This window comes from Saccopteryx leptura, chromosome 4 (assembly GCF_036850995.1).
Source record: "Saccopteryx leptura isolate mSacLep1 chromosome 4, mSacLep1_pri_phased_curated, whole genome shotgun sequence".
Classification (NCBI taxonomy): domain Eukaryota; kingdom Metazoa; phylum Chordata; class Mammalia; order Chiroptera; family Emballonuridae; genus Saccopteryx; species Saccopteryx leptura.
The window spans coordinates 186,967,428-186,993,113 of record NC_089506.1 but is presented as its reverse complement, the minus strand read 5'-3'; the positions used below and the strand labels follow the sequence as shown (position 1 = coordinate 186,993,113).

Below are 25,686 nucleotides of genomic sequence, written 5' to 3'. Positions count from 1 at the left end.
CCTCAGGGAGCAAAGCTGTTCCCAGCAGCCCCAGGCCTTTACCCAGACCTGAGGTGCCCAGTGCAACCCTTGAACAATAGCAAGATGCGGTCTGTTTGCCCAGGTGGTGGCTGTGTCAGACTGTGTCACAGTGGTGATGTCAGCCCCACTTTCCCAGGTCACATAACCAGCCGTTGTAGGGCCTGAGGCCTGCTCTGTTCCATCTAGTTCTATGAAATTGGGTACGTCAGCTCCACCCGCCTCCAGGCTTTCTAATGTTTCCCATCTGTCAGAAGTGGGAGGGGAAGGAGCTCGTCTTCCAGGCTCTCTCCAGCTCAAGCATTTAATGATTCTGTGAAAAACCTGAAGTGTTGCTGTAAGTCAATTTAGCTGCACCTAGCACTTATTAACTGTGAAGGAGGCCAAAGCTAACAGTTCTGGAAGATTCTAGAGCAGTGTTGTAATTCTGCTAATACCCAGTGCTACAAAGCAAGTTCCAGGGAACTAGGGCTGCCTGTCTGTTCATTGCTTTAACCCTGGAGCTGAGAATCATGCCTGGTACACAGGAGTCAGGCCCTGAGCATTTGCCAACTGACCAGGCGTGTGGAATGCACATGCATGCTGGCGCTTTCACATGCATCGAGCCGCACCAGGCCCGTGGAGAAGCTGTGCCCGCCTGTGCCGCCCATGAGACCTGGAGAGGCAGGTGACTTGCTCCAGGCTGCGCAGTGGCAGACTGTGAGCTCGACATTCTTGACTGTAAAGCCAGTGCTCTTCCCATGTCACCTGGCTGTTATGTTGGGGTGCAGTCTAGATGAGTAGCTATAGATGGACACTTTGCCCTGTCAACCTGGTTGGCCCTAACACTCCCGATAGCACTCTGTGGGTGCAGGAAGTGAGACAAAGGACAGCCCAGGCCCTGTGAATCGGGATCCAGTGGCTGCTCCATCTGAACCAACCCTGACTAGCCTACGAGCTCAGGGCTGGGACTCTTGGTGTGGGTGGGCTGGGATTATGGTGCTTAACCTGAAGACCCCAACCACACGTGTCCTTCTGTGTTCCGGTCAAATCCAGAACCTTGATTCTGATTGGCTTATTTTATTTTTAGAAATCTGGGGCTCATGCAATCCTAAGAAATACCCTACGATTTGTTGAATAGCATTCGGTCTGTGCTGGATTCTTATTTACATTACTGCTAATCACTCCCAAGTCCCATGAGACTGACCTCATGAGCCCTGCCTTTTCAGAGGAAGAAACCAATGCTCACATTAGCTGAGGGGCTTGTCCAAGACAGTCAACTGGCCGGTGGTGGAGCTGGAATTCACACCCTGAAGCTCACCTTCTTAAAACGAGGCTAAGTGTTGTAGGCAGGAAGCGCGACCAGAAGGCCTACCTTGGTATGTCCGACTTTGTATTCATTTGCATCCAGGTCGATTGACGCAAGCAGCAGTTCTGAGGCCTTTTTATTGTCTACGAACCCTTGAGGAATCACATTGGGGTTCAGCACTTGGTACCTGTCAGGGGAGGGATGACAACAGTCACCCAGTCATTGTTGTCTCCAAACTGGCAGCATGAAAGCACGTCCACTCAGTTATCCCTTATCTATGACATGGCCCTTGAGTCAGGGAATAGACTTCGATCCCACAGCAGGCAGAGGGATGCGTCTGACAGGAGACTCGGGACTGAATGTCAGTGTGGGGTGGGAGTCCAGGGGGGAGGTGTTCATCGAAATGAAAACACCAAACTCTTTCTTTTCTTCCAGGCATAGGAGAACCATTTTCTTTCCTGCCCTGTCAGCACCCCCTTTGTGATCTTGGATAAGTCCATTCCCAATTAGGGACTGCAGATAGCTTGGACAAGATGACCTCAGGCGACCCTTCCTACTCCACCAATCTGTGGTCACATGTTCTGGCAAGTAGAGAAGGAAATAGAAGTCAAATAATTCCAAAGATGGAGGCTTGGTTTGGGTTCCCCCAGAAGCAGACCCTGAGACCGGATTCAAGTGCGAGTAGTGAATTGGGAAGTAGTTAATGGGGCTGGGAAACAAATAAAAGGCATGCTATCAAGCCAGTTATCACAGCAGGCTTGTCACAGCTGGTCTTAATTCTGCTGGGGACACTGGGCACAGTGCTGAGCTGTAACCTGCTCCTACTGGCTCACAGAGGGGATAGTGTGCTTCTCTTCCCAACTCCACAGTTAGTGATGCCACATTGGGATCTTGAAATCAGTCATGGGTGAGAGTACTTTACCATCGAAACAGGCAGACATTACAAACAGGGTATTTTTGCCTTTCCGTTTTGTTTTGTTTTTGAACCTGGAGAGACTATTGTTAAACATTTACCGGCATGCTGCTATCTTATCTGACAGCCAGTATAGGGCGCACTTCAGATTTGACCCACCAGAAGGGCAAGGGAGCTAAAATATTTATACGGCAACTGCCCTTAGTCATTGGTTGAGAGCTGCCCCTGGGGAGGAATTAATTCCTGATACTTTCAGCCTGCCAACTAGCAAAGCAGGCTCCAGCGGCCAGAGAAATCCTGCAGGGAAAGAAATGCAGGTGTTGGCAGTTGAAAGTTGGGCCAATGTGAACTGAAATGGTGACAGTGAGGCAGCATACATTGTCATATCCATAGTGTCTGTGACAACGGGATTATATTTATCAATAGTCAATCCCTGGAAATTGAGAATTGTATTCAAGGTTTCAGGAAGATACCACTCACCTTTGTTTGAACTCTGGGTATTGCAGCCTGTTTGGGAAGCCTTTCCTGCAAATACGGATACCTTCCAGGACTCCATTGCAAGCAAGCTGGTGCATGATTAGGTGGGCATCCACCACGCCTGCCAAGAGGGAGGGCAGAGGATGAGGGGCCACTACCCTGGGGGACAGGCCATTCCTTCCCACTCAAGGAGGCTAAACCAAGTATCCATGTCATCAACCCCAGTCTTCACCCATCACTTCCCAAGCGTTCCTGGTCTCCCACAATTCAGCAAAGACCGAAAGGATCTCTTGAGTGCGATTTCTGTCTGGGTGGGCACCACTTTTCCGTACAAAGCAGTTATTGATAGAACACAATTTTTGGGTGATCCATTGTTGGGAATTCTTTCATGCCCTGTTTAGCCCTAATCATCTCTGGTTATTGGAAGTGGACTTAATTTGGAGCAAACACCAAATTCACAGATCCTAAGAACTTCCAGCAGGGAGACATGTCCCCACATTGTACCTGATTGCTTGAACTCATTGGGTACAATACAGCGGACAAAATGGGGGGCTGTGCTGTGAAGGGTGGTCATCAGCTTGTTCAACTGCTCCTGGGGATGAAGGAAAAAGAAAAAGAGTGAGTAAAGCTTGGCGTTGGTGTTGCAGGACATCCACACTTAGGAGAGGTATGTATTTAGAGTTTAATTAATTATGTTGAAATTAAAATTCAGTTCTTTCAATAATACCAGATACTTTGCAAGTACTCACTAGCTACATAGGGCTAGTGGCTACCATATTGGACAGCATATTGGATAGTGGTTGCCCTATTGCAAAGAAGAGAACATTCTGTCACTGTGGAAAGTTTTATTGGATAGCAGTGCTCTCGGAGGTCCACTGACTTGCCTAAGGTGACATGATTTATAAGAATCAAGGCCCCTTCTGATTCAGCGCTGGGTCATTGTAGAATCTTGGTAGTAAAAGGAGCCATGGAACCTGTGTGTGGACAAACCCCTGTGCATTGTTAACCTCACTACCAAATAGCCCCTCCTCCTCTGCTTGGATACCTCCAATGAGGTGACCCATTCTGCCTCAGGCAGCTGATCCTTGTGAAATATCAATATTTTTCTTTGAGAAACATCTCCTCTGCTTGGATACCTCTAATGAGGTGACCCATTCTGCCTCAGGCAGCTGATCCTTGTGAAATATCAATATTTTTCTTTGAGAAACATCTCCCCATTGGCTGTACTTCTGCACTTTGTAACATGTTTCCAACAATGCCCAAACTTTGTGGAAGAACACATGCCAACTAACTCTAGGGACTAGAGCTTAGCCATTAATATCTCCATTTGTCATGTTGGGCAAGTCCCATCACTCTCTGGGTTTCAGTCTGAAATGATGGTACCGTTGGACTGGACCATCTCTGAGGGTCTTTTCTGCTCTATGGTCCTGGGGTTCTGTGACCATCTTCAGAAGGAAACAGACTCTTTGAATGCAAAAAGCCACCATAGTCACAGAAATGAAGTTATTCTGTCCTTGGTTGTGAGGTGGTAGCCAGGCCATCATACCATTAGAAGAGGGTGGGGTAGGTGCTCTGAATGCAAGGTGGCCTCTGAGGCAGCCCCTACTCACCCTGTAGAAGTTGGAGACTGTCATGAAGGAGGACCCTCTCTTTTGCTTCTTGCCTCCAGCTGGAGAAGAGAGACAAACACATTTCACAGCAACACCCAACATGGGTGGCTGTCTCAAGAACATACATTCTCTGGTTTTAAAAAGGCCTTTTTGGAGGCTAGTTAAAGTGGGGTCCTCCCACCAGGAAAATAAGATGTACCAGGGGTTAGGCTACTGGGCTGTGTGTGGCATAATTGCCAAATGCTGTGCTCCTTAGAGAGTGTGTAGCCCTTTGTGATTTAGGACTGGCACAGTCCCCGTTGCCTAGGGAGGAGAAAGAGCCCACAGACCATCTAAAGAATTGCATGTTGGTGGTGAAACCATCTCTGAGCCAAAGGAGATTTGTAGTTATTGTCCCACTGAGTGGCAGCCCCATTGGGCGGCTCTCACCCTGGGTGTTCCCCTATGTGCCACACAACCTGGACTGGGTGAAAGGCAAGGCTGGGCTTGGCATTTGCCTCAGACAAAGGAGAGCAGGGAGCAGAAAATAAGCACAGAGCTTTTGGGCATCAACTTTTCCAAAGCAGTATGGTCTGCCTAGAGGTGATATGGGTTTTATGATCAATTCAGTTGATGGAAGTTTCCCAGGATGTATCTCCATACATCTATGGCAGTATCCTCCAAGGCCTACCTCAAGCAACATATCATCCATCCATCCATCCATCCATCCATCCATCCATCCATCCATCCATCCATCCATCCATCCATCCATGCATCCACCCACCCACCCACCCACCCATTCATTCAAGAAGAGTTGAATATAGAAGCTCTGTTTCTTTCTTTCCATTTTGTCCACAGGGAGAATGGACACAACAAAGGGTTCAGCCATACCTGGAGCCTCCTCTTCTTTGAAGAGAAGTGCCAGAATTGCCAGTGTTGATTTCTGGAACAAGCCCACCACTGTTTCATTCAGGGGGTCTTTGTTCTTCTCCAGCCAGCCTGTGATGTTGTAACCCACCTGGAAAGGGGTAAAGGCCAGTGGTTACATTTCTACCTACAGTTCTACCTTCTCTCAGTTCTCAAGACCAATCTCCCATGTTTTGGTGCTTCCATTTTTGTCCTGATTACTTGTCTGGAGTCCTGGAATGTTCCAGGTAAAGGTCCCATCATCTGCTTTCTTTACTTTTTTACAGAGACAGAGTGAGAGTCAGAGAGAGGGATAGATAGGGACAGACAGACAGGAATGGAGAGATGAGAAGCATCAATCATCTGTTTTTCATTGCAACACACTAGTTGTTCATTGATTGCTTTCTCATATGTGCCTTGACCTTGGGGCTACAGTAGACCTTGGGTCCAAGCTGGTGAGCTTTGCTCAAACCAGATGAACCTGCGCTCAAGCTGGCGTCCTCGAGGTCTCGAATCTGGGTCCTCTGCATCCCAGTCCGACGCTCTATCCTCTGCACCACCGCCTGGTCAGGCCCATCATCTGCTTTCTTAGGAATTTGCAGTTTACCTGTCTAGGACACTCTACCTCTGGGCTTTGCCCACACAACAGGACTCCCAACTACTCTCTGGTGGCTGTGACACCTTGCATGTCTTGCTTTGCTAGCTACACTGAGCCTCCCTGACCCCTGGATCTTCTACTTAGGTGAGCTGATCTTGCTGTCAGTGACTAGCCTTGACGAGTGAACAACTCCCTACAAGAGCATTTGGTCTCTTCTTGCCGAGGAGCACATATCCCTTGGGCCATGGCCTAGTGGAATGGGGGGACACACCATTCATTTAGAACTGGGGGCTCCTTGTGTCCAGGTAATTGGAGATCCACAAATTTCTGTTCCATTTGCAATGTGGCCCAAGCTGGAGAGGCAAAGAGGAAGGAGCCTCTCAATCCTCCCATTGAATACCAAGAACCAACACAGCAGTTGAGAAGTGTAAACCTTTGGGCTTTTCATCTTGTATATGGTGCATAGATGTTTGTCATCTCTAGGATTTATTTTAGAGGCCCTTGGAAGTGCAAAGCCTCCATTAGTCTTTGAATATTCCACTGCTTCTCATTTCAGAGAAGAGGAGATGAGGAGATGACATGGGGCACTGCAATTCAGCCCCAAGCCTGCTGTTCCCTCTAGATGTTTGCACTATTCATTTTGCAAGCAATTGACATTGCTACGGTTGATGAGATTATAAAATATTGGTCCTGGTGCTCAATCCATCAGCAACTTCCTTCAGCTCTGTGCTAAGGTGGCTGTTTCCATGCAGTTAAACCCAAGGAGGGTCAATAAATTCTCGTAGTAACAGGAACATCAGCATTTATAGCAATACTGACATCCCAAGGAAGCCAAGCACATTCTTATAAGCTGAGTGGACGAATGTTGTCTCCCCTATCAATTATTCAAATAATTCACGAGTCCTGCCTGCACTAAATTTCCCCCTTCTCCAAGGACTGAGTTTGTCATGAGTGAAAAGCCAGTCCATAGGTGTCACCTTGTTCGTTTGGCAGCCAAAAGCTGTCAGAAGGATGAGTTAATCGTTTGGGGAATAATTAATGGGCTCATGAATTTTTATTTTCAAGTGTTCTCATTTCTGACCAAGACTGAAGTTTAGCTGTCAAGCGAAGGGCCATAGACATTGGTGTGGCCCTGGCAGTTCTGAAGGCACAAACAGTTGATCACCCCCTAGCAGGCATCCTTGGCCGGATAGCTTTTGAATTCTTAGATGAAGAAGGGATGAGGAAGTATGAGCCAGAGTTCATTTCAATGATATGCTATAGAAATATTTACCTGAAATTTATGTACTCTTATTGATCAATGTCACCCTGTTAAATTTAATTTTCTAAATAACAAACAAACAAACAATGAGCTGATCACCCTGTTCTATGGTGACTGTATTAGTTGGAGGCAGGAAACCTCAGGAAAGGGGTGTTAGGATGGACCTATGATAGCAGGAGGGAACAGCAGCCAGCAGGTGGTCCCAGGGTAATACTCACGGTGCCTGCATAGTGGACGAGCTCAAAGTGGGCCTCGGGCCCCTTGCCCTTTCCTCCCTTGGGTTTGAGGAAGTTGTTGGACTTGCCCAGGTGGTTGTCATACAGGGCTGCCTTGAATGTGGCATCGGTGGCTTTGGGGAAGACACACTGTTCTTCCAAGATGGAGAAGATGCCCATGGGCTAGAAGAGAAGAGGAGTGGATGGTATTAGAATAGACCACAGGATCCCAAAGGGGACACTTTGGTGTTGGCCTGAGGTTAGTAGGATGGGTACCCCCCCCCCCCCCAACACACACATGTGGCCAGGATTCAGATTTCTGGGAATAGTGCCTGGCGCTCCATGGTTTGGTCCTCTAATGCCGTCGCCATCTAGACTTGAAAGAGGCTAGAATTCATAAAGTCCAACAGAAGGGAAGACTGAAGTCTGAAGGGGGCAGATAGCTCCCCAAATGTTAACTTCACCCAATCAGTGGTGTGAGGCAAGTCTGGTCCTCAGAAAAAGGGTGAAATCAGTAACATCTGACGTCTCTGTGTTTATCTGCCTTTATCTACTCGTCCTCCTCAATGACATTCCTGGCTACCCAGGGGTCTCAGGTTGCTCTACGTCTCTTTTCACACACAAAAAGGGCACTCCTAATGCTATTAGTGCCTTAATATTTTCCTTTCTGTGGAGGGTCTGGATTTTTACAGAAGACTTCTGAAAGAAGGCAGTACTTACCCCCAAAGCTCAAGCATGGGAATGCTCCAGGCTTGGTGACAGCTGGACAGGGAGATATATGTAGGTATTGGGGGATGCGTGAATCATGCACGCAGCCTGATTTTGGAGACTCTGTTTTTCTCAAGGGTCAAAGATATATCCTATCTTTTATATATATTTTATTTTATTATTTTTTATTAAAAATATATATTTTAATTAATTAATTAATTATTTTCCCCCCTGTATTTTTCCGAAGTTAGAAGTGGGGAAGCAGACAGATTCCCGCATGCACCCGACCGGGACCCACCCAGCATGCCCACCAGGGGGTGATGCTCTGCCCATTTGGGGCATTGCTCTGATGTGGCTGAAGCCATTCTAGTGCCTGGGGAGGATGAAGGCCAGCGCACAGCCTAAGCACGCATAGGCCAACTTTGCTCCAATGGAGCTTTGGCTGCCGGAGGGGGAGAGAAAGACAGAGAGGAAGGAAAAGGGGAAGGGTGGAGAAGCAGATGGGCGCTTCCCCTGTGTATCCTGACTGGGAATGGAACCTAGGACTTCCACACACTAGGCTGACGCTCTACTGCTGAACCAACCAGCCAAGGCCTCTTTTTTAATATATTTTTAAAGCATTTCTATATACCCTTCATTCAACTTCTCAAAATACTAACACAACTTACTCTGTACAATAATGGAAACCAGGAAATTAACACTGGTGTAAAACTATGAACAGATTTTGTTAAAATTTGGTCATCTATCCCAGGGGTAGTTAACATTTTTATACCTACCGCCAACTTTTGTATCTCTGTTAGTAGTAAAATTTTCTAACCGCCCACTGGTTCCACAGTAATGGTGATTTATAAAGTACGGAAGTAACTTTACTTTATAAAATTTATAAAGCAGAGTTACAGCAAGTTAAAGCATATAATAATAATTACTTACCAAGTACTTTATGTCACATTTTCACTAAGTTTGGCAGAATAAATCTTTATAAAACAACTTACTCTAGTTAAATCTATCTTTTTATTTATACTTTGGTTGCTCCACTACTGCCCACCATGAAAGCTGGAACGCCCACTAGTGGGCGGTAGTGACCAGGTTGACTACCACTGATCTATCCTGTTAATGTCTTTTTTCTATCCCTTTTCTGCATTTAATCAAACAATATCTATTCTTGAACTAGGCCATTTGCTACAACGTCAAAATCCCCATGGTGTGATTGATTACAGGGGAGACTATTAGATAGCTTGACTCTGCCACTCATAGGTTGTATGACCTTGGATAAGTAACTTCCCTTCTCTGTGCCTCAATTTTCCTATCTGTGAAATGGTTATAATAATTTATCCAGTAGTTTGTGATGACCCAATGAGTTAAGGCATACAACAACCCAACTAACCGTGGTCACTACAGTCACTGTTGTACTCATTTTGCAGAGAAGAAGCTAGAGGTCAGACCAGCTAAGGTCATTAGCAGTGTTGCCGACTCCCCAAGTCCCGGTGCTGCCTCCCTGTCAACCCCAGTGAAATTCCCTCCTGGTGTGAGGCCTGCTCAGGGCCCCACCTCTCTCCAAGCTCCTCCCTCAAGAAGCAGGTTACCTTTTCCAGGAGGTCGATGCAAGCCTGCAGGTCGAGGCCGAAGTCTATGAAGACCCAGTCGATGCCCTCCCTCTTGTACTCCTCCTGCTCCAGCACGAACATGTGGTGGTTGAAGAACTGCTGCAGCTTCTCGTTGGTGAAGTTGATGCACAGCTGCTCGAAGCTGTTGAACTGCGGCAGGACAGAAAGAGGGGTCTCAGCCCAGATTCTGACAGCGCCTCTCCAAGGACCAAGTGATGAGCCGCAAGCAGAGCTAAAATCTGTCAAGGGCCAACCTGTGTCGGGCACTGTCCCAAATGCCTCAACACCAACCACCTTATCAGTGGCCCCATGAGCCCTGCGAGAAGTCCTTCTCCATTAGCCTCCCTGCAGAGACAGAGCAGCTTGAGCATGTGCCCCTGGCCACACTGCTGCTGCCAGTGTGGGACCAAAACCTAGGAAGCCAGACTCCGGCCCCACTGGGCTAACAAAACTCTTCATGAAAGAACCATTTTCTTTCGAGGGGTAGAAATTATTTGACATGTCTTATGGATCTGATCCCTGTTGTCCCTTTGGACAGCTCTCTCCCTGTGTAGTTCTTTTCATTCCTCAGCTGTAGAATGAAGAGGTTTGAGGGATTTATAAGCTCCCCCCACCTTTTAAAGTCAGAAACTACTTTCTCTAAATGAAACCCCATGCTGAAGACTCATTTTAAAAACAAGTGTAACTAGAGGCGCTATTGAAATCACAGAGCAATATTCATGGAACACGTGTTGTGGGTGTCAGACCCTGGGCTGAGCCGCATCTGCTTAAAAACTGTAGAAGGCAAGAATGGTTAGCGTTCCCACTTATAGATGGGGAAACAGAGACACACACAGCGTGGAGATGGCGAGCTGGGATTAGATTCCTATTTGTTCATTGCACACACTCTGCCGTTGGCACAGGGTGTCCTCCTCCTCCCCTGGTCCCACTCCTGCTGACTGGCAGTGGCTGCTCAGGACTCCGGGGAGCACAGTTTAGAAACTCTAAGGCTCCTTCTACCTATGAAATTGAATTCTTCTATTGTAGACAGTGGCCAAATTAGCCTTTTAGAACTTGAAAGAAATTGGGCTAAGCTGTTTAAAGAAAACCATCTGTGGCTAGTAGAAATCTTAGAACAATAAGATAGCAGAGCTGAAATGGATTTTAAGAGTTCCATCTCCTCCAGCCTATTCATTTTAGAGTTGAGAAAACTGAAGCTCAGTGAGGGACAGACACTTTCCTAAGGCCACACAACCTGTCGGTGGCCAGTCTGACTCCAGAACCAGTCTACTAATCAAACTGCTTCCAATTATAAAGGTAAAGGTAAAATCTTTCTGACCCACAACTAGTCTTGTGATGAGAACTGAGTTTTATTTTTGTGGGCAAGAAGTGGGAGGCCACCAATGTTGTGCTCAAAAGTCAACTCTCTTCACCCCCCCCCCCCCCGCCGCCAAAAAAAAGCCTGACTGTAGTGTTGGCCAATTCCCATGGTATAAATGCTCAACCAGGGTTTACATGTACGGTGTATCATCAACGTGATGTTAACCAGCTTACAAAATTCCAGAAAATGTAACAATAAGCTCTTGTGAGCCAGTATAGGCTGGCTGCGGCACACCAGTCATTCTATTCATTACTATTCTTTATGAATAGGCAAATGAGAATGAAACTGGAGGCCAAAAATAAGAGGCCCAGGAGCAGACTGAAATCGGCCCATTTCAGGTCCAAGGAGAGAAACAAGAGAACCTTGGTGAAAAGTAACTTATAAGAAGAGGATGACCACCCCAAAGCAGAAACGAAAGGCAAGGCCAGGCACACCTCAAAGATCTCGAAGCCAGCGATGTCCAGCACCCCGATGAAGAACTGCCTCTGCATCTTGGTGTCCAAGGTCTTGTTGATCCTGACCACCAGCCACTTGAACATCTTGTCGTAGACAGCCTTGCCCAGCGCCCCGATGGAGTTGTTGCATTGCTCCATGTTCTGGCCCTTCTGCACAAACTCGTTGCCTACTTTGACCCGAGGCCTGGTGATGCCCTTCTGGAGCTCCCCGGAATTGAGACCCATGAGATGGGCGACTTTGTCAGCCACTGAGCAGGGACAGAAAGGAACAGGTGAGTGACGGAAAGGTGGTGCCTGGTGTGTAGAAGCTAAGTATGGTCTATTTTGGTGGGGAAGGGGGTGAGGGAGGGTGGAGGAGACGCCATGCTGCCAGTGAGAAAACAGAGGTCTGAAATGGTTTCCACACTTCCTCAAGGTCGAGTGGCAAAGCAGACTACAGAAACCAAAATTATGTCTCTGATTCTCTGTCATGTCTCTCTGAGAATATCACTGTCTGGACATCCAAGGAACATTCTTGATTTACAGCATGTCTCTGACATGTGCACGAAGCCCTGGAGAGCGCCGAACTCCTGGTTGGCCCCAGCCCGACACCTACCCTCAGTGGTGTCCACTTCAGCTTGCTCCTCTCTGGGCTTCTGCTTGAACTTCATGTTGCCAAAGTGCATGATGCCCCCTGTCAGCTTGTAAACACCCATCTTCTCGTCAGCGCTGAAGCCCAGCACATCAAAGGCAACCTGCAAGACCACAGGGAGGAGAAAACTGAGAACCTTGTGGTTTCTCATTCCAGAGTGAAGGCCCCAACACTGCCACTGCACCATGATGGTGGCTCTTGAGGTCAGACACACTCTGATCAGGGAGGTCTGTTTTTCTCCAAGGAGCCCAGACCAAATGCTCACTGTATTTGTTTAACCTCTCTGACTTCTGTTCAGTCATCTGCAAAATGGTCAGAAGGGTAAATCAGAGTGATGTAAAAATGTTTAGTCCAGTGTTTGACACTGGACTAAATAATCATAAGAACTGAGATGGTATAACAACTATTCATCACTATTATTGTTAAGGCTTCATGCTAGGTATTGAGAGAAGGGAAGGCAAAGATGCATCAGGAATCAAGTGTGTTGTCAAACAGGTGAGATGACACAAATACTCCTAACAGAAGTCACGGGCGCTCAGTGCTGTGAGAGCAGGAGAAGGAGAGGGAGTAGGAGGAATGTCTAGCTGGACTGGGAAGAGGAAACAAATGTATGGACTGTACGGCCCCTTAGTCCCTATGGAATTCTAGTTCAGTACTGCAAAGAGAAACTGCTTGCTACGACAGGTGGGGAAATGCTAACTCAACCCCAGAAATCTCCAGGGAAAAAGCTGGGTTGCTCCCTGACAACTCTTAAGGGACCCCCATTTCAATTCTGATGGCAGTGCATGCAGGCCCCAAAGTTTCCATCATGACTGTCTTTCACTAACCACACCCACCCACTTACATCTGTGATCTGCAGCTCCTCCCCATCGTCCATGTTCTCCACCGAGGTGACACCCTGGCTCACCCATTGGTACTCCTTAGGATTGGGGACCAGCAGCAAAGTCTCTGCCAAGAGTAGGAAAGTGAGTTAACAGCTTGGTGACCTGTGTCTTTCTTCTCTTTCATTTTCACCCAATATCTCTAAATGCCTCTCATGTGCCAAATGTGATGGTAGGCATCGTGGTGGTTACAGAGCTGAATAAGTCATGCCCCTTCTCGCTGGGATCACCCAGAGTCATGGGAGACTTGGCCAGGGTTATATGAGGAGCTTGAGAGTGGCAGGAGTGTCTCAGGGACTCGGTGTATCTTCTGTCATTTGGCTCAGTACCTGGCACCTAGTAGGCACCCAACAATAGTTTTGGAATAAATGAATTTGTATCTTTCTTCTTCCTTTCTCCTGTAAAGAGCAGGTCAAACCCTAAGGCAGAAGGTAACATATGATTGCAGTGGGCAGCAATAATCACTTCATATAATACATATGGAATGTTGTTGCTTTCACAAAGAAATGCCCTCACTTTAATTTTTGTTCAAATGTGTGTCCCTCTTGGTCTTTATTTTTTCACTTTTGAAAGGGATATGGGTACAAGAAATACTTGCTTTTCCTTTTATCTCTACTATTGAGAAAAACTATAGCTCAAGAATGAAGATAAGTGGAGGCTGTCACTCTTGCACCAGAGAGGCAATAGGGCATGGTGGGGAGTGTGATAAACAGGAGAGTCTGAACTCCATCCAAAGGGGCCACCACCATTCACACTGGAGAGCGGACCCATAGCTACCAGATCCTCTGCTACTCCAGACAAACCAGGAAATTGGGTTTTTATGTGAAGTTTCCCAACTTCAAAATGCCATCCATTAATTAAAAGTACACTGTGTTGAACACTAATAAAGCCCACCCGTGAGTGAGGATGGTGTCCAAAACCCTAGTCTCTGGCTGGGTCAGGAGGTGTGTACCCAGAAGATTGAGGCTTCATCCCTGACCCCCCGCTCCCCACATACTGTGCAGGCTGACCAAGGTCACTTGAGCACATTGGTGCCCACCCAAGGGCATGCAGCTGAGGGGAGGAGGGCACGCAGCTGAGGGGAGGAGGGCACTCCGCTTGCCTAGCAGTGCACCCAGTCTGAGCTGTGGAGTAGCCTGTTGTCACCGCACAGGCAAGCCCTGGCGGGGCTGACAGTGGCCCCTGGCTGACCTCTCTACTGCTGTCTGAGTAGAGACGGGCTCAGAGGCAGCAGGTCCAAGACACATGAGGTCTAAAGCTCCAGATCCCAGGACTATGTCTCAGCCGTGAGTGGCAGGCATCCCACAGCCCCATCTGTGAAATGGGCCAACAGTGGAGTTAAGCCTCATAGAGCTGTTGTGAAGATGAGATGTGAGTAGAACTTTGAGAATGTTCCCTGTAACCTACTCACATAGCTAAATTAAAGGGATTCAGGCAGAATCCTGGGCTCTGTAGAAAAATGGGAATTTTTTTATTATTGAAAAAAGACGAAAAGTGAGTTAAGGGGCAGGCAGACAGGCATAAGGATCTTTACCAACAAGTTCCGGCTTCTTATTAGAGAGAATCTGATAGAAAATGTGGTAGCCCCGCTCAGCTGCTTGCTGTGAGATGACACGAGATTTCTCTAAGAGATCTGGAAAAGAATGAGCAAAATGCCTGTAAGTTCAGCCCATTCTGCCTGCAGTGCAGGGTTGCTCTCCATAAAGCCCAGCGTCACGGCCAGTCTGGCTTCATCCCTCCCTCTCCCCAGATGCGCGGCTTCAGGGGGCCCGACTGCAGCTGGAGGGGAGACAGGCAGGGTGGGAGGCAGGCTTTGCGCTGAAGGGCCCCGAATACTTTTTGAATTGGAGGCCCTCATTGTCCCTTTGCACTGAGTCCCACATGTTATGGAGTCGCTTCTGCCTGAAAGAACCCTCCGACAGGGCCTGACTCACAGCTCTCGATGTCAGCTCCAGCCAGTTTGCCTGTAGTTCCAAAGTGGATCCGGATGAACTTGCCCTGAGCCGGGAAGAGAGGGGAGGGTCTGAGAGGGGGTATGTGTAGTTCTAGGGAAGTAACATGGCCCGGGTTTGGCCACAGTCACTCATTGACAGCCCCCTGATAAAAATCTTTGGGAAGATGTCGTGGCTTGCCTAATTCCATTTGAGTGTTTAAAGCGGCCCCAAGTTACTTACCTGGAATGGGTGAGGAGACCCCTCCCCCACCCCCGGGGCCCATGTTGCCGCTGCTCACACTTACGAAGCGAGAGGAGTTGTTGTTCCTGGTGGTCTTGGCATTCCCAAAAGCCTCCAGCACAGGGTTTGCCTGGATGATTTGATCCTCCAGGGACCCCTGCCCCAAAGAGAAACAGCAAACGGGGTAACCTGTGGGCTACTGCCTGGGGACATGGCTAATGTTCCAGGAACCAGGAAGCGAACAGGTCGGGGTGGTTGGAAAATTGGGGCTGGAGGGGACCTGGGAGGAGAGCCACTGCCTGATGACTGTCTTCCTGCAGCCTCTAGCATTAGAGGGGCACCTGGCGGATGACAGGCCTGGGCTCTTAGCTGTTGTTTTCTCTCTTTGTTCTTGATGGACAGATGCCCGAGTGAGGTGGAAACCCTTCCCTGGGCATCCTGGTCTCCCAACCCTCCTTTTCTTTGTCAGCTTTGGACAGCTTTCCCTGGCCCAGCTATGTTCTTTGCACTGCAGGGCCAGCTCATAAGGTGTGGCCTGGGCAGCAGAATTCATCCTGTGGGAGGAGAACAGGCTGGCAGCCACCTTCTCCCTGTGTGACACCATCTAAGTCATTTCATTCTAAACCTCAGTCTTCTTGTCTGTAAAATGTCCCTAACCCACAGAGCAGCTGTGTGGGTTATGCAGGCACTGCTATGTGGGCCCAAGGATGGGGTGGGCTTGGGCTGACAGACCCCGAGCCCGCCCAGTCGGCCTTACCTTCCCATCTGAGGCCTGTTTGCCAGTGCCTCCGATATTGGCAAAGTACTGGATGACCTTCTTCGTGTTCTCAGTCTTGCCAGCACCAGATTCTCCACTGTGGGTGGAAAGTGGGAGCAGACAGTGCAGCATGAAGGGGGGAGCGGCAGCGGAGAGAACAACACAAGGTGCAGGCTGAGTGTGATCACATGTCACCCTTTAGTGTGACAGGCAGGTGCAGGGCTGAGGGACAGGAGGCTCCCCTTGGTTTAGCAGGTGCAGATCTATTAGTCCTGCTAAGCCCACTTACTGCCTACAGATTTCTATACAAGGTCCCACCAATTCACTTAGAGAGGCTTAGTTACGTGTGTAAGACACAGACCTAATTATATGTATATAGACTGAGGGACAGAAGGGACACTTACGTGATTAGCATGGACTGATTTTCACGATCTGCCAGGAAGAAAACAATAATCGGAAGATGTAATTAGGAAACACTTAGAGACTAAATATTTGATATAATCTTTGCCAAACAGTCTGCTTCTCCCTGCATCCCAGCCAACTTGGATAGTGGCCACAGAAGCCAGGTGAGTCTGAAAACCCAGGTTCTGGTGGGGTCCATGGTGACATACCTGCCTCTGCATCAAGTATCATTGCAGAAAGGGCCAAGAATTGACCAGCCACCCTGCTTCTATCAGTCCCACCCTATAAAGCTACCCAGTCATAAGCAAAATAAAGAGAAGTGATCATAAAAATCACCACATGGGGCCTCTACTCTGTATGGCCAAGATCATACAGGGGCTGGTTAAACATTGACTTGAATTCTGGGCAAGTTACTTAACACGGCATCCTGGCTTTTGTGATGCTTAAATGAAATAGGGTGTGAGGTAAGGCCGGTGCTTAGCAAGTGCCCAGTGAACTCACTGAGCACTGGTGCCTGGTATTAATATCATATGCTGTTGCTACTCAACATTTAGCAAAAAACTTCAACAGATGGTGCAGAGTCAGGGTTGGGATTGGGTAGCACGTGGTTCTAATTTATTTGGAGCAACACTGGCCAAGGAGTATCTGTCCCCTTCCACAAGAGCCCCAGGAGGCCCCACCCCACGCACCCATGAGCATGTCGTGGTAGGCATTGTCTGAGATTGAGAAGAGGTGGGGTGGCATCTCTGTGCGCTTCTTGCCTTTGTACATGTTGGCCACTCGGGCCCCGTAGATGGGCAGCCACCTGTAGGGGTTGACTGTCACGCAGAATAAGCCTGAGTAGGTCTGGTAGGAGGGAAGGAAGATGGTTAGCTAGCCCTTTTTCTTACTGCCCCCTTCCCTCTGGGTCCCAGCTTGTCACAGAGCAGCCTAACTAGAGGTCATAGCCACCCTGAAGAGATACAGTGGTGTCCTCTCTGGGGGCAGAGTCTATGTCTGAATCTTTATTCAGTAAACAAAACTTTAATTTTTATTTTGTTTCATTTTCTTTTGGTTTAATTATTTGAATAGATAACACAGTAACTATAAGGACAAATATGCAGCAAAAAAGTTTCCCTAACTGCTCAGTGCTGCCCCCTCCTCCCACAGGTAAGAACTTTCTAATACCCACTTGCACAGTTTCTGTTGCACATATAAACAAATTCAGAGATACATTCCTATGCCCCACCTTCTTTTTAAAATTAAAGACAGAATTTTTAATACCATTTATATCTTGCTTTCTCCACTTAGTTTATCTGGGAGATTTTTCCATGAGAGTTCACAAAAAGACTTCTGGGTGTTTCCATAAATATGGAGGGTTCTCTGTGGGGTCGTGATCCCCTACCTGTCGACAGTTGGATTTGATCTACTCTTAACAAGAGACATCAGCTTCTCTTTTCACCCCAAGGTATTTTGTAAGAAAAAAAAATCAGAAAAATCAATGAGGTAGTATAAAAAATTATCTCAGCAGAGAATAAGCAAGGGCAGGCAATGGCCAAATCCATGGGTATCCAACTTTTCCAAACTTTCCCTCCTCCTTGCTGGGACCCATATTGACCTGATGTCCCCATTCTGTGCCTCTTTACAGTTCAACTTTAAGACCTCCCACTCTGGTCCGAGTGGGAGCACCGCTGCCGTGCCCACTTCCTTCTCACCCCCAGCCCCGGGCACTCACATAGATCCTCATGTGGGTGTAGCGTTGGCGCAGATTGTCCAGGACACTGGCCTCATTCAAGAAGGTCATGTCCGCCATGTCATTGGCCTGGTAGAATTTGGGTGGGTTCATCTGCTGGATATCATCTTTCTTTATGGTGACGGTCTATACGGAGATGTCAAGACATAGCAGCACATGAATTAGGAAATAGGACTATCACAGCCACAGCAGCATCTGGCACAAGTTACTACACCTTCCTGGTGTCCAGGCAGGAGCTGGAGCCAGGTGTCCAGTGGGCCCAACTCTGGTCCAGTCATGCCCCGCTGTGCGACGTGGGATGGGGAGGACTTCTAAGGCTGTATGGGCCCTGACCGCCTCCCTTCTGAAGTAGGGATGACAGTAGCCTCCATGACCGGTTTCTGAGAGGGTTATATGAACTTAAGTAGTTGTCATGGAAAATACCTTGTAAGCTCTGAAGGTCCCTGACTACATTCAGAGCACGTCTGGCCTGTGCTTCTCTTCCCACCAAGTCCATTCTGGTAGCTGATCAGAGATTTCTCATTGATCCCAAGGACACTTTGCAAAGATGTGACTCTTGGCTCTCTACTTTAGAAATTAATGCTAACTTCTAAATAGCAATGTACTTCTTCATTAAAAAATAAAGACATTTCCCTGCTCCTACCAAACCACCTTGAAGTATAAAATTGAAATTAAGCAAGCAAGAGAGACAGAGAAAGAGAAGACAACAATGACTGTTGAGCAGTAGATGTACAGCATTAAGAGCTGAAGTTCGGGCCCTGGCCAGTTGGCTCAGTGGTAGAGCGTCGGCCTGGCGTGCAGGAGTCCCGGGTTTGATTCCCGGCCAGGGCACACAGGAGAAGCGCCCATCTGCTTCTCCACCCCTCCCCCTCTCCTTCCTCTCTGTCTCTCTCTTCCCCTCCCTCAGCCAAGGCTCCATTGGAGCAAAGATGGCCCGGGCGCTGAGGATGGCTCTGTGGCCTCTGCCTCAGGTGCTAGAATGGCTCTGGATGCAACAGAGCGACGCCCCAGAGGGGCAGAGCATTGCCCCCTGGTGGGCATGCCGGGTGAATCCCGGTTGGGCGCATGTGGGAGTCTGTCTGACTGCCTCCCCGTTTCTAGCTTCGGAAAAATGAAAAAAAAAAAAAAAGAGCTGAAGTTTCTATTGATGGCAGGCAAATCCAGTTCCCCAGTTTTACTTCTGTAAATAAAAATTAGCACTAGCTCTTAAGTTTCATCATCTGGGAACAAAGCTTAAGACATGATCCAGAAAAAACATCTTTGAGCCGCCTATAGCTCGAGAGGTGAGGCTTAAATGCATACTGAATTTTTGGGACTTTTAATCTTTTAATAATTGATACGTCCAATAGGCGGATAATTTGACATCTTGATAGTTTTAGAAAATCCACCCAGTAATGGTCACCGCACCTCTAGGAAATCACGCTGAGTTTTATTCAGAGTCCATTTCTAGTAGTTTCCAGATCTCTGGGTGTCACCCATAGGCAGACAGTTATGTCTCAATTCCAGCAGAGGAATGAAGATCTTTGCCTTTATCGTAGGAACCAAGTGGGTGAGTCTTTTCTCTCCCAAACCTGGCTAGATTGTGTGCCCACTGCAGATGCTCACAGAAGTGCTGTCCTTAAATTGCATCAACCTGGGCTTCTGGGGCTCCACTCTATTCATCCACCATTTCTTACAACACTGCAGTGGTCTGTTCTGAAAAGTATGTTCCTTCTGAGAATTAAGCTTGACTTTCATGTTCAAATCCACTTTAATCTGGCTATAGCCTCATCTCTGTCACTTGCTTGGAAGGAGGGGGGGCGGTTCAAAGTAAAACTCAGCTCTTGCAAATTCTCATCATGAAAGGTTTCTGGCTTCTCTTAGGCATGAAATTAACCAAGGACTGACCTCACACTCCCCCTTTGCAGCCCACCAGGGAGAGACAGCCTGGTGATATAGCAGGGGCTCAGGTGTTTGAGCCGGATGCTCTAGCTTTGAATCTGAATTCATCGTGTGACTGTGGGCAAGTCACCTAAAGTCTCCCTGATCCTACTGCAAAATAGGATCAATAAATCCTATTATATAAGGTTATTAAATAAAATGTTCAGTGCCTCATCAGAAGTCTGCAGCAGGGAAAGGATTTAATAACACAGATTTTCTATTGACTTTCTCAAGTCCTCCCTCACAGATAGTGTGGGCTAGCAGAGAGAGTGGTGTGCTGTTAAATGATCTGTATGGAAAAAAAATCTCTGATTTGTACCATCTGCCAATTGCCATGATGCAAATACTTCCACCATGGCTGACATCAAGCTGCCAAAGGTTTAACAACTGGCTGCAAATCCTGAATATCTAGCGCTGGGTCCTTGGCATTATGGGCACATAGTGCAACGCTAACGGGTGGGATGCTCATTTCCACTTTTAGAAAATAGATTCCACATGGGAGCTGTTTGGCACTTTAAAGATTAGTAACTCTCACGATAATCTCTTATACACATGTACTGGTTTAGAGCATACAAAGTACTTTCCTAACTCCTGTCACGGTGGAATAAGTATTGTGAGATGGCCGAAGCTCAGAGAGGAAAAGTGTCCTTCCCAGGACCATATAGCTTGAGTGTCACTGAGGCTGAACTTGAACCCAATACACGGGACTCAGGGGTAGCAGCTGCCTTTCTTGCCACTCTGCCTCTTGAGCAGAAGCCTGGGAGCAGAGGCTGAGAGTCTGCCACTTCCAAAGCTCAGTTTCATCCTGGAGACTATTCCCCACTCACCTGGTTTGTGACTGTCTTCACGGTGACTTGGTCACCCTGTTCGGACTGGATTTCTCCAGCGACGAAGCCCTCCTTCTCGTCTTTGACCCAGCAGGACCTCTTGATGTCATAGGGCTTGTTCATGGCTTCAATCCTCTCCTTTTCGGGAGGTGCCAGGAAGGGCATTGGGTCCACATCGTCCCCACATTCGCCTTTGTATCCACCAGGCATTGCGGCTTGGCTGAGGGAGGGGCAAGGAGGAACTGAGGGTGGGAACCAGGACTTCCCCGGGTGCTGTCAGGGAAAGAAAGCGAGGACAGTTTGTCAAGACTGATGGATGGGCTGAGGCGAATGACCTGAGAGAGACAGGGGGCTGCTTCTCTCATGTCACTTTGGATGTCTTGGGAACATTAGGTCCTAAAAACTCAGAATAAGCTAATAATTCCTCAGAGTTGTAGGCCCACCACCAACCACAAAACACTTCTGCATCTTTCGTCTGATCTACCTCTCACATTAAGGCTGTGAGGTAAGGCTGGGTCATTTTATGGAGAAGAGCCAGGAGAGGTTAAAGCAAAGACTTTTAACCATGAAATGGGTCATGAAAACATTACCACTCGGTTTTCACTTTCCCTTAAGGTATGAAAAGAGGCCACAAGCCATGGTAGTAGTAGAATGACTGTGGCTTGTTCCCAACAGGAATCACAGCTTTTCTCCTTTTATTTTAGTATGATTGCAGACATCTTGAAATAGAATTTATTCTCATCTCAACTTTGAAATTATGGTCTGGTTAGACCTTTGGTTGGAGGCTGTTATTTAAATCTACTAACAGCCTGACCAGGCGGTGGCGCAGTGGATAGAGCATCAGACTGGGATGCAGAGGACCCGGGTTCGGGACCCCGAGGTCGCCAGCTTGAGTGCAGGCTCATCTGGTTTGAGGAAAAGCCTACCAGCTTGAACCCAAGGTCGCTGGCTCCAGCAAGGGGTTACTCGGTCTGCTGAAGGCCCGCGGTCAAGGCACATATGAGAAAGCAATCAATGAACAACTAAGGTGTCGCAACGCACAACAAAAAACTAATGATTGATTAATGCTTCTCATCTCTCTCTATTCCTGTCTGTCTGTCCCTGTCTATCCCTCTCTCTGACTCACTCTCTGTCTCTGTAAAAAATAAATAAATAAATAAATAAATAAAAAATTAAAAAAAAAATCTACTAACAAAGAAGTATCTTTTAATTAATATATCACAAATTGGTTTAAAAACTATTTTGATAACTGTACTATTTTCATATCATTGGTTTTCTGTGTAACCCCATGTAGTTTATTTTATGCATTTAAAAACACTAATATGATCTGGGGCTAGAGGCTTTACCAGATGCTAACTAAAGTGAGACCTGGGTACAAATAATTGCCCAGGTTCAGGGATTACCTCTCTTAATACGAGGCCAGCCTGGGGTCAAGCCTGTGGCTCTTAGTTTTCAAACCCAGACCATTTCACCAAACCACCAGGAAGGAGGAGATCTGGGGCTCACAGGGGCAAAGAGGGAAGTCAGGGCATCCCAGATCCTCTTGGGAGTGAAGAAACTTATTAAAGTTTTGGGAAGGGTGTGATTCTGAGCCCCTTTGCGAGCAGTGCTGTTCTCGAGGCCGAGAGTCCAGCCTCCACCTTTAAATGACACAGCGGGAGATGGAGGGGCTCCCTGCTGTGCCCCGGACTCCTGCTGCACGGAGCCGTCCTCTGTCCTCCTCCGCAGAGCCCCAGCTTTTTCTGGTGGGGAGACCTGCTGTTTCCAAAGGAGGCTGAGCCAGGAAAGGCAAACAGTGGCGGCAAAGCCAGACACTTTCTCCTCTTCCCATCTCCCTGTGAGGTCCAGCTCAGGGAATTCTGACTGAGCCTGGGTTCCCCAACCCCAGAGTTGGTCCATTTCATAGAAACACGAATGAGAGGACAGTGGGGGGTCTTGTGCCAGCTGGTGATGTCTGTAGTCCCATTGGATAAAATGTTTTAAATTCAAGTAATAAAATATATAGGGTCCCCAAGAAAACAGAGAGTATGAAAATACAATTAACAAAGTATTAAACATGCATGATATGGTAATACATGTGCTTCTCTACTGATACAACAAATAACACAAGCTAACAGCAGGTCTAATAACCGCTGTTTGAAGCAACAATGGGAATTAACAAAATTTTGAGTTTTTTGCAACATTTGTAACATTATATGACAATATCGGTGACATCCACTGCTGACAGAGTCACAGGTACTGCTAATGTGACGGTGATTTGTTGCCTATGTTAAAAGGGGAGGGGATGGTACATTTCAGTTAAAGGCAGTGAAAACCATGATGGGATTGTTTTCCTATGGAAGATCCCTGAGCCCAGGGTAGGAGCCCTGCCCGATCTGAGTCCCCTCACTGAGGAGCGCGGCCTGGGGGTCCTTGGTTCCTGCCCAGAGTTCTGAGAAGTCTTCACCCAGCATCCAGGAGACTTGTGTCTCACTCAGCTGTGCCACAAGTCACCTTGGGAGCTCAGTGGCCTCCTTGGTCCTTCCCTACCCCCTTTATGAAAGATATGATTGCGCAACATAAACTTCCCTTGGTCATTTGTTGTCCCTACTGGCTCAATTGCATTGTTTTTTTTTCTTTTCTGTCTCATTTTCCTGGTTCTGTTTAACATAGATGGAAGTCACCAGGGAGAAGAGACCAAAATCCACATGAAAAGAAAATGCAAGTATTGGACAGGTCAGATCAAGTGCCATTAAAACAGAACTGCTTCTAGGGCTGAGTTCCCTTTTAATTGTTCTAATGGGGGAAAAAGGGACAGAACTTCTTTGTTTATTCCATTATGGCTGCTTATGGTTTTTTAATGGTAGTTTTGCTGTGAACCACCAGCTAAGATGTTGTTGCTGTTGTCCTGGCCTGGTGGCCTGGGACACACCCCCTTGGGACCAAGCATCCCCGAGGGCTGTCCAGGCCTCTGACACTAGGTTCCCTCCCTCAGTGGCCACCAGCCTCCTTCTCAGTTACGACCCCAAATCCAAGGCGCCCCTACAGCCAAACCCCTCCTGTCCTCTCCCTGCCCAGACAACGGCTCTTTCTAGGCATCGTTGATAACCAAGACCTATTTTTTAAAATCAAGACCTACAAGACATATAACAATTTAGCTCATTGAATGCAAAAGCTATAAGGGTCCTCAGGGGAAGAGATGCATTACAAAGTTTGAGGAAGGCAGCCCTGGTATCGAACCCAGCCTGGATCCAGCAGCCCCTCGACCCCGCTTCCCCACAAGCTGGGTGGTGCAGTGAAGTGGGGCTGCTCAGGGGTTGGATCCCAGATGCTCCTGCCTCATTGTGGGATGCAGCACGAGTCCTGTAGGTCCAGGTCCACTGGATCACTGACGGAGATGCCCACTCTGTAGACCCTGGTCAGGCAGGTGCTCAAGAAATGCTCATCCCCTGCTCCCATTTGCTCATCTCTCTTCGTTACCTGTCCTTTCCTCAGGTGGCTCCTCCAGGAACCCCCACCCCATGTCCCATCTCTCCCAGCATCCCCCACGGTACCCACCTGAGACCACACTGGAAGCGACTGGGTGCCCAGCAGAGGCTGGCTATTCCCTTTTATACCTGCCCAACAGATCTGAGCCAGCAAAACCTTAAAAAAGAAAGGAAACCCTCAGGGCTCCAGTGGCTCAGCTGGCCTCGCCTTCCAGGGCCTGACTGGATGCTCCTGGGTCCCTCAGGGGGGATCAGTGAATGCTCTAATTCTAGGACATTTACCTTCCTCCCATTGCCCCTCTAGGGAGACTGATGACCTCAGCCCAGGGGTGCAGGATGTGGGCAGAAATAGAACAGCTAGCTAATGAGTTTTCTTTTTAAAGCTGTAACTGCATTCGGGGGCTGACTCTCAAGGAGGAAGACCCGGGTGGACGCATCCCAGGTCACAGCAGTGCTGCTACGGACGAGCTGCTATGAAAGGCTCATCCGAGCTCGGACTTCACTCATTGTGTCATGGCTGTGGGCCTCCTCCAGCCCACCATGGCCAGCAGAGTTCATGTGGTGGCGTCATGATGCTGTGCCAGCTCTGAGTTCTAAAGCCAGCTTTGAGTTTGAAACACTTCCCTGTGTTTCGTGGCCTTGAGCAAGCCCTTGCCTTTCTGGGCTTGCCTTTCCCATTTGTAAAATGGGATGAAAGGACTCTAAGATTCTTTTGTGCTCTTCTCATTCTGGGAAATGGCCTCTGGGTCTGGAGGGAGTAACTGCTTGGGGGACTTGACTCCTGGCACCTGCCATCACTCCTATCTCCACCTCCAAGGTCCTTAATTCACTTTTTTTTATTGAGAAAAAATTAACATAACAAAATTAACCATTTTAAGCAAATAACTCAATGACATTCAGTATATTTACAATGTTGTACAACTACCACCTCTATCTAGTTTCAAAACACTTTCATCAGCCCAAGAGAAACCCAACTGTGAGAAGGTGCCAAGGAACTGTAAAACTTAGCATTAGCAATGGCATTTTAAAGAGGAAAAGTCAGGCTTCTCACCCCCTTCTTTCTGTAGAGGATGGAAAGAGAAGAATGCAGGAGCTTCCTGGATTACAAGGATAACTGGGTCATCTAGTCATAGTTTAGCTAATTCCTAGAATTCTCTGAAAGGTTGCCTGGGGCCACTTGCCACACAGAGCAAAGAAGATAGAATTTATCTAAAAACCTTAGAAAACAATGTTTATGTACCTTAATCAAGAATTCCTATACTCTGATTCACTCTAAAGTCATGAGAGTAAGTATACCTCCAAAGGGATAACGAGCCCCTCCTTACCCACCCCAACCAGAATCTGATTTGGTCTATAAAATCAGCCACAGAATGTGTTGGGCAGATAAAATGTATTATGCTCACTTTGTTAAAAATAGGCGCTGCCCACGTGAGGCCATCGCCCAGGTGATATTAATGTGTGTTGAGAATCCTTGTAGCCTGGGGCTTGGTTTTGGGATTAAGC

At 47.7% G+C, this 25,686-nt stretch overlaps 2 protein-coding genes across 2 annotated transcripts in view; one reads left to right on the top strand and one right to left on the bottom strand.

The window, feature by feature from the left end:
- Nucleotides 1–20,986, bottom strand: part of LOC136403426 (myosin-16) — a 60,625-nt gene extending 39,639 nt beyond the window's left edge. The window contains exons 1-18 of the mRNA XM_066382145.1: nucleotides 20,717–20,986; nucleotides 17,952–18,095; nucleotides 16,927–17,083; nucleotides 16,240–16,267; nucleotides 15,836–15,932; nucleotides 15,143–15,235; nucleotides 14,839–14,902; nucleotides 14,439–14,537; nucleotides 12,868–12,971; nucleotides 11,988–12,126; nucleotides 11,372–11,640; nucleotides 9,557–9,727; nucleotides 7,269–7,448; nucleotides 5,177–5,303; nucleotides 4,307–4,365; nucleotides 3,201–3,288; nucleotides 2,700–2,817; nucleotides 1,373–1,493 (exon numbers count right to left, since the gene is read on the bottom strand). Of these exons, the coding sequence (XP_066238242.1) occupies nucleotides 1,373–1,493; nucleotides 2,700–2,817; nucleotides 3,201–3,288; nucleotides 4,307–4,365; nucleotides 5,177–5,303; nucleotides 7,269–7,448; nucleotides 9,557–9,727; nucleotides 11,372–11,640; nucleotides 11,988–12,126; nucleotides 12,868–12,971; nucleotides 14,439–14,537; nucleotides 14,839–14,902; nucleotides 15,143–15,235; nucleotides 15,836–15,932; nucleotides 16,240–16,267; nucleotides 16,927–17,083; nucleotides 17,952–18,095; nucleotides 20,717–20,926 (2,268 nt within the window). The 5' untranslated portion in view covers nucleotides 20,927–20,986. The remainder of the gene's footprint in view (nucleotides 1–1,372; nucleotides 1,494–2,699; nucleotides 2,818–3,200; nucleotides 3,289–4,306; nucleotides 4,366–5,176; nucleotides 5,304–7,268; nucleotides 7,449–9,556; nucleotides 9,728–11,371; nucleotides 11,641–11,987; nucleotides 12,127–12,867; nucleotides 12,972–14,438; nucleotides 14,538–14,838; nucleotides 14,903–15,142; nucleotides 15,236–15,835; nucleotides 15,933–16,239; nucleotides 16,268–16,926; nucleotides 17,084–17,951; nucleotides 18,096–20,716) is intronic.
- The window catches only part of ZNF394 (zinc finger protein 394), a 481,244-nt gene that overhangs the window by 251,605 nt on the left and 203,953 nt on the right, over nucleotides 1–25,686 (top strand). The gene's annotated exons all lie outside the window — the stretch shown is intronic.